The sequence below is a fragment of the Octopus bimaculoides genome, chromosome 2 (genome assembly GCF_001194135.2).
Source record: "Octopus bimaculoides isolate UCB-OBI-ISO-001 chromosome 2, ASM119413v2, whole genome shotgun sequence".
Classification (NCBI taxonomy): domain Eukaryota; kingdom Metazoa; phylum Mollusca; class Cephalopoda; order Octopoda; family Octopodidae; genus Octopus; species Octopus bimaculoides.
In genome coordinates this window covers 154,674,447-154,687,012 of record NC_068982.1, presented here as the reverse complement: position 1 = coordinate 154,687,012, position 12,566 = coordinate 154,674,447, and the positions used below count along the sequence as shown (strand labels likewise).

Sequence of the window (12,566 nt, the reverse complement as noted above, 5' to 3'; positions counted from 1 at the left end):
CAAGAAATACAAACTACAAAAATGGATTGATAGTATTATTATCATCATCATCAGCAGCAGCATGTTTTCAATAGTTTTATACGAGTTTCTAAAGCACCATCGTTTGCACCTCTGTGTTCCTGTGGTGCGTGTTCAGTATTGTTTCTTACGGATATAGAATGGAGTTTGAAAGCTAAATCAGTTTTCCTTTGTTGTGGGGACTGTTTCGTTGTTTCTGGTATCATGTCAGTGTTTTCTCTGTTGTGTAAGATATGTGCAGTGTGAAATGTGCAGAATTGTTCGGTGGTTATTGCATTTCGTATGTGTTGTGAGAGTTGTGTTGTGTGTATAGCATATGCATTGTGTGAGTTGTGCTTTGCGACTGGATAGAAAATTCTGTACAATGTGATTGTGTAATTTGTTGGTGGTGAGTGAGATGTGTGTTACAGTGTCGGGTGTCAGTTATGTTAGCATACGTATTATGTTGTTTTATGGGATGGGGACTAGATGGGGACTAGATGCTGTACTAGGTGTGTTATAACAATGAGTGTTTATTATTATTATTATTATTATTATTATTATTACTGGGTGGCTCATAAGTGGATATAAGTTTTGGAAAATAGTAGAAATAGAGCTCATCTAAGTGGTGTTACACAAGCCAATGTGACAACAATATCAACAATTCTTCATTAACTATTTTTATGAAATCTCGTTGAAAGATACAGTAATTTCCTAGTAAATGAGGCATCAAGCTAGATGCAGTAATACACCAATACACGGCATCTTCTATAAAGTGGGCCAACTTAGTAATTTACATAGCAATAAAAGCCTTAGTGTTTGAAAACGAAATAAGAGAAATTTGTGACGTTTGCAGCTTTACTAATTTATGTTAGTGAAGTAAGCAGAGCAGTTCCAAGAAATCAAACATTTGGGTTACATATTCAATTCACCATGGACATATTATACCACCACATCACTTGTAATCTTTTTTCTTTTCTTTTTTTTTTTACATAAGCATACACTGTATAAGTATGGGGTTGGGTGGAGGTGGATGATATTCATGTCATTTAGAAACATATAATGAAGTGGTCCCAACTAGAATCGAAACCGGATGGTGGGCTTGTTTCATTGTGACCTTTACCATCGTGTATCGTTGTCCATAGCACTTTTAATAACAAACAAAAAAGTAAAAGTGCTGAAAAGTTCGAGTGGAGTGATTCTCAATGTACAGAATCCACATCTCCGTTTCAATTCTCACTAGTGGCAGTTGCAGTTCATCTGAGTCCTTTATGCTGTTGGAGACAGCAATATTATTTCCCGTCCCTTAAAAAAATTATGAGACCTTTTGTCTATGTAAGGACTCGGTGTTAATAAATAGAAACAGGTAAGAAAGTTACAAAAAAGGGCCCCTTCGTTCTCCTCAAAACAACATCGGAGGTAACTTATTTTATTGAATATTCTTTGATCAATCAATCAGGCTGTGTGATTTGTTCTTTTGTGTAATATTTGGTTAGAAGTGAACCAGGCAGTTGAATTTGGTTGATTAGATATTAAAATGTCTTGCATTTCCTTTCATACTTTCTCTTTCAGCCTTTCATTCTTCTCCTCTTTTCTGCATCAGGTATCTCCCAACTGAATCTATTACTGCTTCTGAGAGGAAGAGACCTGCTGAAGAAGATATGTCGGATATATTTCGCTTCCAGCGGCAAGTTGCAAGGGAAAAAAATAAAGAATTCAGCGGAATGTCACCAGAAAAATGGCGGAAATTTTCGAAAACCATATATGGATATGTTCGTTGTTTATGTCTGCGATTTGTTGTCTTTTCTTCTTATCTGAAAGGAAATAGAGAAACAGTTTCTTTATATTGTGTTTTAGATGGAATTTACAAAAAACAAAAGCAAACACCACTCTCCTCGTACTTTCTTCCCAATGTTATATAGCTCCAATTCAAAGATTCCTGTCGCATATCTACTTTTTCTTGTTTCTCTCTTTTTCTGTTGTATTCCAAATTAGAAATACTCGCGCAAATACACATTTATATACATTTTATAGGAACTGATTCTCAGTAGAAAGGCTGGTTTCTAAATTGCAAGGCTGATATGTAGTTACCCTGAATGGTTTCCAAACGCAACCAAAATTTCTTCAGGTACCAGTGTTAACTCACACACTCCAGTTAGAATTAGCACAGCAACAACAGTGTGTGTGTGTGTGTGTGTGTGTGTGTGTGTGTGTGTGTGTGTGTGTGTGTGTGTGTGTGTGTGTGTGTGTGTGTGCGTGCGTGCGTGTGTGTGAACGAGCATGCAACTAGTTAACACTTTAATAATTTCCAGCAAGGTAATCTCTTGCTTTTGGTTTCTTTTCTTTCTACCTTTGTCACTCGTGTTTGCTGTTTCTCTATGTTCTACTTTACCAGTGTACCCCTCACTCCCTCTGTCGTACTTCATATATGTGTGTGTTTGTGTGCGATTATGTGTAAGCTAATGCAAATCACATATGAGACATACTCACACATACATATGTATTTGTGTCTGAATGTTTGTATGCGCGTATGATATGGTATCATGTAATCTTCATTTGTGGTTTGCATTAATCTACACAATCATGGCAGTGTCTCAACATGACTACATCTAAATAACTGGTACCAGTAAGGCGAATAGAAAGTATAGCGTTTTTGCCTATTTACTGTCTAATTTTTGTGTATTTCTGTTATCCTTATGATTTATATAGAAAACAACATACCATTACTGAAATTATAGGTATTTTGATCGTCTCCGCTGGATCTGAGAGAAACTTGGAATTTTCCTTTTCTTCTCGAGACTGTGAAAGTTAAAGGTGGCTTTCTGTTGACATTGCTGTGTTGATGCATTGAACGACATCATTTGACAAACGACTTCTTTCACATTTTCCTCTGTCACAGCTTCTACACCGGCAGCTAAAGAGAAACCAACAAAAACATCAAGTTGGTTATATACTTCATAGTATAATGATTATATCAACAAATCAAACATGATAATTTAATGAAAGACAGTTGTCGATGGTTAGGTAACTTTTCTTGTTGAATGACTTAGTCAAATGAAAAACCGCTCTATGCGCCTTTTGGGGTCCTTGAAGAATGCTAAGAGGTAAAGTGGAAGCTATTCTGGAATCGGACACCTGGTTTCAATGCATACAATAGGGTGAACTCTGCTAAAGGCCCCCAAATATCAGGTGGTGGTGTTTAACTGCAACAACCAAGGATACTTGCTACCATTCTAACCGTCCGCAATGGTGATCACCATTTTTGATCACTCAGTAAGCAGGAAATAGTAACCAAATCTCCCTCCGCTCACAACCTTCTATTCATAAAAAAAATTCACATTTACTGTGATCTTAGCCGCATTACGTCTGCAATATAGACGGGATAGTCACGTCTGAAATACTTTGATTGGGGCTAAACAACAACAGCAAAACCCCCCAAAATATACAACTGAATGAATATTACCGTCTCCACTAACCGTCACAAGCAGTGTTTAGACCAAGGTTGGCCATAATCGAGCAAACCTATGATCAAAGGTATTAAAGTATTGCAGCCATGACCATCCTGACCTATTCTGCAGGTTTGGGATGATCAAAGGCTTGTGAGTGAAACTGAGTGAATAGAAATGCGTGGAAGCATTGACAATTCCTCTTCTTTTGATGATAGAATATACCTCCTAACTTTGAAAGCCGACTAACAACAAGTTATCAGAAGAAAAAAAAAGCGACAATGAAAACAAACAAACAAACAAACATACTTGTAAACACCAACATTCACATTTGATTAGGGCAAGCGTAATTGACAGTGTCACCCAGCCTCCAGCATTGTAAGGCAAAAGGAAATACTAGGCAACGTTTAATTCGTGAAAAAGAAATGCGAATGAGCTGTCACGCACAAAAAGAGTGTGTCTTCTTGACCGAGAAATTTATGCACAAAACAGAAATTGCAGAACTGGTTCAGTAAACACCTGTCAATAGTCTGATGCAGCAGTACATAGAGCAAGGAAATACGGTAATAACAATAAGATAGTAGTAGTAGTTACAACGATCCTTTTTTATCGTCATTTTTTAGATGATATCTGAAGGTATTCAATGGATGGGATTTGATTGGACAGGATGGGGAAAAGGCTGGAATCTGTGTGAATATCAAGCAAAAGTGGTGCAGAATAGAAGGCCCACATGCTACGTGCATGGTAGTAAAGGGGACACAAATGTCTTCTCTTTGGAAAGAGAAAGAAAGAAGACAGCAGATAATTGTTTAAGTAGCAGTAGCAACAAAAGCAGATTCTTGAAGTGAAGGTCTACTACTCTGAGTATAGCCAGAACGGGAGCAAAATGAATTTCTTCATCCTTAATATTACCATTACCAAGAGACAACGACAACCGAGAAGCTGAGGAGTCTTCTCCTCCAACACAGGAAGGATAAAAGCTATGAGCAGAAGTACCATCCAACTGAGAAACGATGGGGAGGAGATCGAGATGAGAGGACTGGAAGAAAACTGTTTAGGCATTAAGATCAGAAGGAGGTGCTAAAAACTGAGTGATCCTAAACAAAAGACTAGAAAGTTAATGGAAGTCCCTTAAAAAAAATTCAGTCCCCACGGAGTGCCTGAACTTTATAGTACTTCAAAAGACAATACTAGATTGCTTGGTTTAATAGTGACCCTAAAAGAGGGCGATTCAAGTATTATACTGATTTTCAAATAAATGGGGGCGAGTACCACAACATTCTAACAAAAAATGAGAAATCACAGCTCAGAGAATGTAGAAGTGGGAGCCTTTCCAACTCAACTAAAGCCGAAAATGATCGGTACTGAAGTTGATCAAACACGTGGGTTACCCCGAGAGTACCCAGGTGGCATTTTCTCACATCTGTGTGGGGGGGATGATGTCTTTTTTTTTTTGTTATTGTTGTTTTGTGTCCCAAATTTTTAACCTGCTTTAATATATTGCATTGTTTTTGTTTTCCACTTTCTGTTCATTATAAATAAACACAAATCCCACCTCGGTTTGTAACCTCTTTTAATATGACACGGTTTATATTACATATATGGGCCCTTGTGGCCATTAAAAAGAGGAATCTAATTATGATAATCATTATTGCTATTGTCGTTACTTGCATTATTTTTTTTTACACATTGTTGTTAAGGTCGTTTGTAGTTAGATATATAGTTCAGTGTATAGGTATGTTTCCATGAATCTGTGTAAGCAATCAGCTACAAATAAAAATATACAAACAAATCTGCCGACAATCTGCTGCTTATTCCCACGCCCTGGGGACACGGTATGAGGGTGGTGTTGGTGTGGTGACGGGGTTGATGGGGTGGAGGTGTCGTATACATTTTGAGTCCAATCTGTTGCTCTCACAGCTTTACCACCTGTCACTATTGAGCTGGCATTGAAACACATATGGCAGCTTGTAAAAACGACTTTGCTGTTTTGCAACCAGCCATCATACTATTAGAGCTTTATATTTTCTTTCTCTCTAAACACTACCGCCCTCTTTTCTTTTCTTTTCATTATAAGCCTCATGCACCGACACGCACACACATTCATGTACCACATACGCATACAATTATTCTAAGCTTCATGTACACATCTATATCTCTAACTTTCTAACCACCAACCTACCTCTTTCTCCGTCTTTCGCACAAATATAAAATCACACTTAAGCGCCTCTTCTCACAGAACACACTTCCCTTCTCACTTCGTGTTATTCTTAGCCTCTGTTTTGTTCTATCCCTTCGTCTCTCTCTCTCTCTCTCTCTCTCTCTCTCTCTCTCTCTCTCTGCTGTACAGATGCACAGACACACACGCACTAATCACCGAATGCCTTTCCCTTTCTCTTCAATTTACTAAGCCAAACATAAACGTAATTTAAAGTCGATGTATGCAAACCAACAGCAGCCATATGGTAAAATAACGGTGTAATAAGAATGTAAATGCTGGTTAGAAGAAGTGGTAGGGAGCTACGTAAAAGAGATTAAACAGAGAAGTGGTTAGAAGGTTTCGATCTGCTTGTTTACAAATTTTATATAAAGTTCCGAGTTCAAATTTCGTATAATTCAGCTCTGCCTTTTATGAATCCGGAATCGATAAAATAAAGTATCAGTCAAGAAGTAGGGCAGAACCAGAATCGTCATCACGCCGGGCGAAATGCTTAGTGATATTTCGTCTGCCGCTACGTTCTGAGTTCAAATTCTGCCGAGGTCGACTTTGCCTTTCATCCTTTCGGAGTCGATGAAATAAGTACCAGTTACGCACTAGGGTCGATGTAATCCACTAGCCCCTTGCCCCCAAATTTTCAAGGCCTTGTGCCAAGAGTAGAAATAATAATTACTTACTATCATCATCATCATTATTAAGGTGGCGAGCTGGCAGAATCGTAAGCACACTGGGCAAAATGCTTAGCGGAATTTCATCCATGTGCATGTTCTGAGTTCAAATTCCGCCGATGTCTTCTTTGCATTTCATCCTTACTGGGATCGATGCAATCGACTTACCCCCTCCCCAAAATTGCTGGTCTTGTGCTAAAATTTGAAATCATCATTATTATGGAGAGCTGGAAGTAGCTAGAGCTTCTGGAAAAAATTCAGGACACACATATATGAGAAAGTCAAGAGAAGTGGAGCGGTTCCCCTAGGCCATGCAAGGGACCCCACTACCTAATGTAGGTTTGCCCATATAACTGTTTCCCTCGGCCTTCAGGTGTATGCTGACAGTATGCTCATTAACTCAAGCCAAATTCACCGCTCTTAGTCTCCTTTCAACAATTTCATTACAGGGCAGTAGCTCCATCTCCACCCTTATAGAAGTGGACGAAGGCTTGACCGAAGATAAAAGTGTCTGACTTAATTTATTCAGCTGTGGTAGGAATAAAACATCTTTGGTTGTAGCCACTAGGCAAAAGAAAAGTGTGTCCCTTCTTCGGAAAGAAAATCATCATGCTTGGACACTGAATGTGTGAAAAACGGATTCGTCATACTGTGTTCCCCTTGGAGAGACCCTTAGAGCATAGTTCCTTGCAACAATTCCCCCAATAGTATAACCAGACAAGAGATCTGTGAATGCCCTTCAGGACAAATCAGCTAGTTGATTCTCATCAACGCTCACTTTCTCATGGAACTTTATCACTCTTTCTCTCCATTAATCCAATTTACAAAAATAATGCGGAATTTCGTCAACAGGCACTAGAGAACTGGTAGCACCTGACAACATTCCAGACGTCAGATGTCCGATGTTGTTCATTTGATCCAGGACATCAGCTTAATCGAAAGACAATCTATGGTAAAAATGACAGAGAGCAACCACACATCCAGGAATCTTTTTAGATGCTGTAGCTTGACACATGTCTAGTATCATCAGTCACAGTTTACTGAGTCCTCAACGCAAGGGGTTGTGGCATCAAATAGGCCACCAAGCCAGTGGAACGTGCCCCTTCTACAACATGCAAAAGAACAGAGGCTTCAATCTGGTTGACAAAATACTGTGCTAAAGCACGGCGCTGACGTGGTAATATACGATGGTAGCGATGTATTTGTTCGCCACCTCTGCCTGATCTTCTAGGATAGTTTCCCATCAAACTATCACTGGGTGAGACTGAATACCTCGTCCCATTTGCGTCTATCTGAACCAGAAATCAAGCAACTTAACTGACCTGTTGGTCCAGTTTATAAAGCAACAACATTATTTTGTCGTCATATGCATACACTTACCAGGCAGTCCAGCATCCCAGTGAAAACATGATGTCCGGTGCCTTATTTTATCGACCCCGAGAGAATGAAAAGCAAAGGTGACCTCATTGGGATTTGAACGCGTATCGCAAAATATATTTTCAGACGCCCTCAAAAAATACACACACAATTCTTAGTGTATTGGTTTATCCAAGACGTGTTCTTCGAATATGAAAACATTAAGAATCGGAATGCTAGCCACTACGTTAGAAATCTGCTTATTATACCTTATTCACCCACGAGTGAAATGTTGCCATAACCAGTATTGTGTGTGTGTATGCGCGTGTGTATCTGTTTTTGTGTGTGTGTGAGTGTGTGTGTGATAAAAAGCGTGTTTTCTAGGTTTTTCTCACAATGGATATTTGTAATGCTGAACCAAGATAGGAAAACGGAAATACAGTGGTTCTGTCATCTTGCTTCAGGCAAGCGCCAATTTACATTCCTATTAGACTAATCACCTTATTTTTATTCATTTGTGTATTTGTGCAATTAATCCCCACGCTCATGTTACTCACAACACTGACAAGTACATACACACGCTCATGCACACACAAATAGATGTGGCAGCGATAGATTACAGGTTTGGCGGTTGAACACACGATTTCAAAGTCGCGCGTTCGTTCCCGCCAACGGGCGAGGTTGCTTTTTAAAACACATCCAGACAAACGCGCACACAAATACATGTGGATATACACACACATTCGTACAAACATATATGTAAATACGTGTACGTGTATATCTATACAAATATTTACATACACACACGCATATACATTTACACAAACAGTTAACCCCCGCCCCACGTATACACATCTACATAGACGTATGCATTTATATGTGCGTGTGTGTATATTTATATATATAAATATATGCATAGACATATATATTATACACACACCCACTCTTGTCCATGCATATTTATGCAAGTACATGTGTATACATATAAAAACAGTTATACAAATGAGTGTATTGACATTTATATACATATTTATACAAATGCACACACACACACACACACACACCAATGCAAGCATACATAAGTACACATTGTTACACGCGCGTAAGCATATTTTCTTATATATATTTAATAAAAGTATACATACATATTTACATACTCACACATACAGATATACATATATAAATAGAAACTCACTGACACTATCCTATACCCCTTAGTTAGCTAATCTACATCTCGGTTTTAATTACAAACATCTGTAACTAGGCAAGTTAATTAGTTGTACTGTGTGAAACTGTGTTGATGCTGAAGTTTAAAAGTCGCAACTTTGTCATGGGAGCAGGTGAATTTGCACGAGTACACGTTAGATATGTAAATTCGTGGACACCGCAATTTGATATATGTAGTGAATTTTTTTGTGTGTTCTCTTTTTTTCCAATGATTTGAAAAAAACGAACGCGCATCTTAACAAATAACAAACCTCTATCGGTATAATTAAATTAACAGTTGTCTACCAAATTCTGCTCACAAGGCAATTTGTCAGCACGAAGCTATAGAAACGAGAGTTCAAGTTGCCACACACTGGTATCGAAGCCTAAACCATATAGTTACGATGCAAGTTTTTAATCACACGGTCATAATGATGTAAAAATATGTGACACTTATTCGGTAGCCATGATAAAACTTCGAGTGTCGGAACCCACGCCAACATCTCTTCAGTTATCCTTTCATTGAAGTTTTATCATGGCTACCGAATGTCACATATTTTTACAGATAAATTCCTCTATTTACATAATATCGAGGTCTCTTTCTTTCTTTTGTTGTCCTTTCTATATATATATATATATATATATATATATCACACATACATATACAAAAAATTTATACATACATAGGTAAAAGATATGTTGCCACTACTCAACCTCACATATTGTGCAAATTTTCCCGCAGAATAATTTACATGCAAAGTCTTAAGAATCGGTGGGGTACAGAAACAATTGTCACGAATATTAAAGTTGTGCCAAATTTATTCTTTGTTTCCTTTATATATACATATATGATAATACATATATCTGCGCTGTGTATTAGATGTAAATATTTATAATATTCCTATGTGTATCAGATGCGGCTTTCATTCACACACATACATACACCAATAACCACACAGGTATAAATATATGGAAACACAGCCATAACGAGCAAATACACATCTTTACTAGAGCAGCCTTGATTTCAATGATCGTTGGGGGAAAAAAAAAAAATTTTCCTCTCCCAATTCCTTGCTGCTCTCTACCTTGTCACAAGCTAATGTTTTATTAATGCTATTCTCTATTCTAGTTTCCCTAGCTTTTCTATTTTTCAACTTTTTTCTATTTCGTTCTTGCTTTCTATCCTCCGAACTGTATCTAGTTTGCTTCTTCTTTCTATACATAATTTATTATCATTTTTCACCTCACCTCATACTCTCTTTTATTCCATACCTTTGTGAATTATCTCTTTTTTGAATATCTAATAATGTTTGTTTTTCTGTGTTAAAATAAATAACATTTTCAGTTTTCAGGGTTCCACGACCAAGAAATTTAGTGCAAGTTATTTTATGCAAAAGAGCTAGTGTTTAAGAATAATATTGAGAGAGACACACTTATTCAACCTTGGCGTTTTCACTTCTACAGCGTCACAAGGATACTGCCGTGACATGCAGCATGTTTCAGGAATTAATCCTGGCAGAGTCAATTCCTCACTCGGGCTGGAGTCAACCCGTTTCTTCAAAAGTAAGAGAGGTAGGAAATTATAAAAGATAAGGATGGAAAATCGGCACTGCATATAGGCACTAGATCAACCTCGAAAGGATAAAATGCAAATTTGATTTCAACGGGATTTTGACTCAGCTGGGACGAATACTGCAAGTCATTTTTTCCTACTCTCAAGTGGCCAACTCGTCAACATACTAACACTAACACACATACAAAGAGAGCTAGAAATGGGGAGGAGTTGAGGAAATGAGAGAGGAGTGTTGGAGAGACATAGTGGAGTGAAGGAGATAAAAAGAGAGAGAGGGGTGAAGGAGAAGGAGAAAGAGAAAGAGAGATTTAGGTCACTGAAAACAATGAATGAGACTCCTTCCTCGATGACGACAGGTCGGTAATACGTTTTGTAATCTCTTTTAATGTCTGGGACCAATACTGAAGCGATCGATGCTATGAGAGGGCGTCCAAGCAATTGGTTCCTGAGTTTCTTCGTAAACTGAAACAGAGGTGATGAATTTACTGTTTTAGTTTAAAATGTAAATTAGTTGACAATGTTGATAGTAACGACCTTTGAAGGTGTTCACGGTGAATCCCATGTAATTTCTTTCGATGCCATTCACTGATGTTGTGGAAGTTTGGATAGACAGAAACCTCTGAAACGGTAGGTCAATAGACTGTAACTCTCACAAATTAGTTGCAGAAGTAAGGACTGCGTAGATTGTTTTCGATTGTTGTTTTTGATCTAGGAAGCGGCACACGCATTTAAATTTATTGCTCATATGCCTTGCATACTTCCTTTACTGCTTTATATTTTAGTGGAAACCAAAATAATTTCTAGCAGGACATGCGTAGCTTTTAGATTCAATCAATCTCAACGTTTCTTTGTTTTTCCCAGCATCAACTGACAGATAATGAATAAATGAGAGACTGTATATTGTGACAGTTGGCTGGTTGTCAATTTTATAAGTAGTTTTTTAATATAAAATATAGACTGAAATGTGTCAGCAGTCTTCACATGTTGTAGTCTAATGTGTGTCTGACGCAACATTGCGAAGTAATACGGAAAGCTAAGTGTATCTAAGACTACATTATCCTTTCCTGTTTTTAAGACAGAAAGGTGTGATGAAGGCGATTTGGTTGCACTTAGTATCAGGTCAAGTGATTGCACAAAGGCTCCGTTGCCGTAGTAATGTAGTGAAATGCAATTTGTTGTTGTTGTTCTGGTACCATGTCAGCGCTCAATGAATAAGACCTATATTCAAAAGTGTTTCAGTCATGACCATCTTGTTTTTGCCAATATTTAGAAATGCAGTGACCATTATGTGTTCCATGGTTAAGACAGTAGGGTGACATTTTGAAGAAATTCAGGTGGTATTTGTAGCAGATAAACTGACTCTGTAGAATGAAGTATAGTGTAGCATGTGGTGTTGTGTTATAGTTAAAATAATGCAGGGTATAAAACTGCTGTAACACTAGCCCTCTCAATCACCACTTTTAATATTACCACTCTCCACCACAACTACCATCAGCTCCTCCACTACTACTACAACCAATACCATTATCTTCTTTAATACCACCACGATCATCACCACTTTTACACCAGTGTGACATCATACTCTCACCACAACTCCCCATCTGCATACTGAATGTAATTCTATTACTACTGCAGCTGAAGTGGGTACAATAACACATAAGTGTCAGGTTGCTGTCTTTTTTTTCCTTCCAAAGACATTTACAAGCAAAATTACACATGAAATAGGTTGAGAGAGAGAGAGCGAGAGAGAGAGAGAGAGAGAGAGAGAGAGAGAGAGAGAGAGAGAGATTACAATTAGCATAGGGACATAACAAAGAGGTAGCGGGATTGGAAATATATATATATATATTAAGCTGAAACTTAAGAGAAAAAAAAAAATATATATATATGGGCGCGGAGTGGCTGTGTGGTAAGTAGCTTGCTTACTAACTACATGGTTCCGGGTTCATTCCCACTGTGTGGCACCTTGAGCAAGTGTCATCTACTATAGCCTCGGGCCGATCAAAGCCTTGTGAGTGGATTTGGTAGACGGAAACTGAAAGAAGCCTGTCGTATATATATATATATATATATATATATATGTGTGTATGTGTGTGTGTGTG

General features: G+C 38.0%; 1 protein-coding gene across 2 annotated transcripts in view; it reads right to left on the bottom strand.

Annotated features, from left to right (window-relative positions):
* Positions 1–529: 529 nt before the first annotated feature.
* The window catches only part of LOC106878238 (uncharacterized), a 40,934-nt gene continuing 28,897 nt past the window's right edge, over positions 530–12,566 (bottom strand). For both annotated transcript variants that reach the window (XM_014927406.2, XM_052965677.1), the window contains exons 4-5: positions 2,719–2,911; positions 530–1,811 (exon numbers count right to left, since the gene is read on the bottom strand). In XM_014927406.2, coding sequence (XP_014782892.1) covers positions 2,730–2,911 — 182 coding nt within the window. In that variant the 3' untranslated portion in view covers positions 530–1,811; positions 2,719–2,729. The remainder of the gene's footprint in view (positions 1,812–2,718; positions 2,912–12,566) is intronic.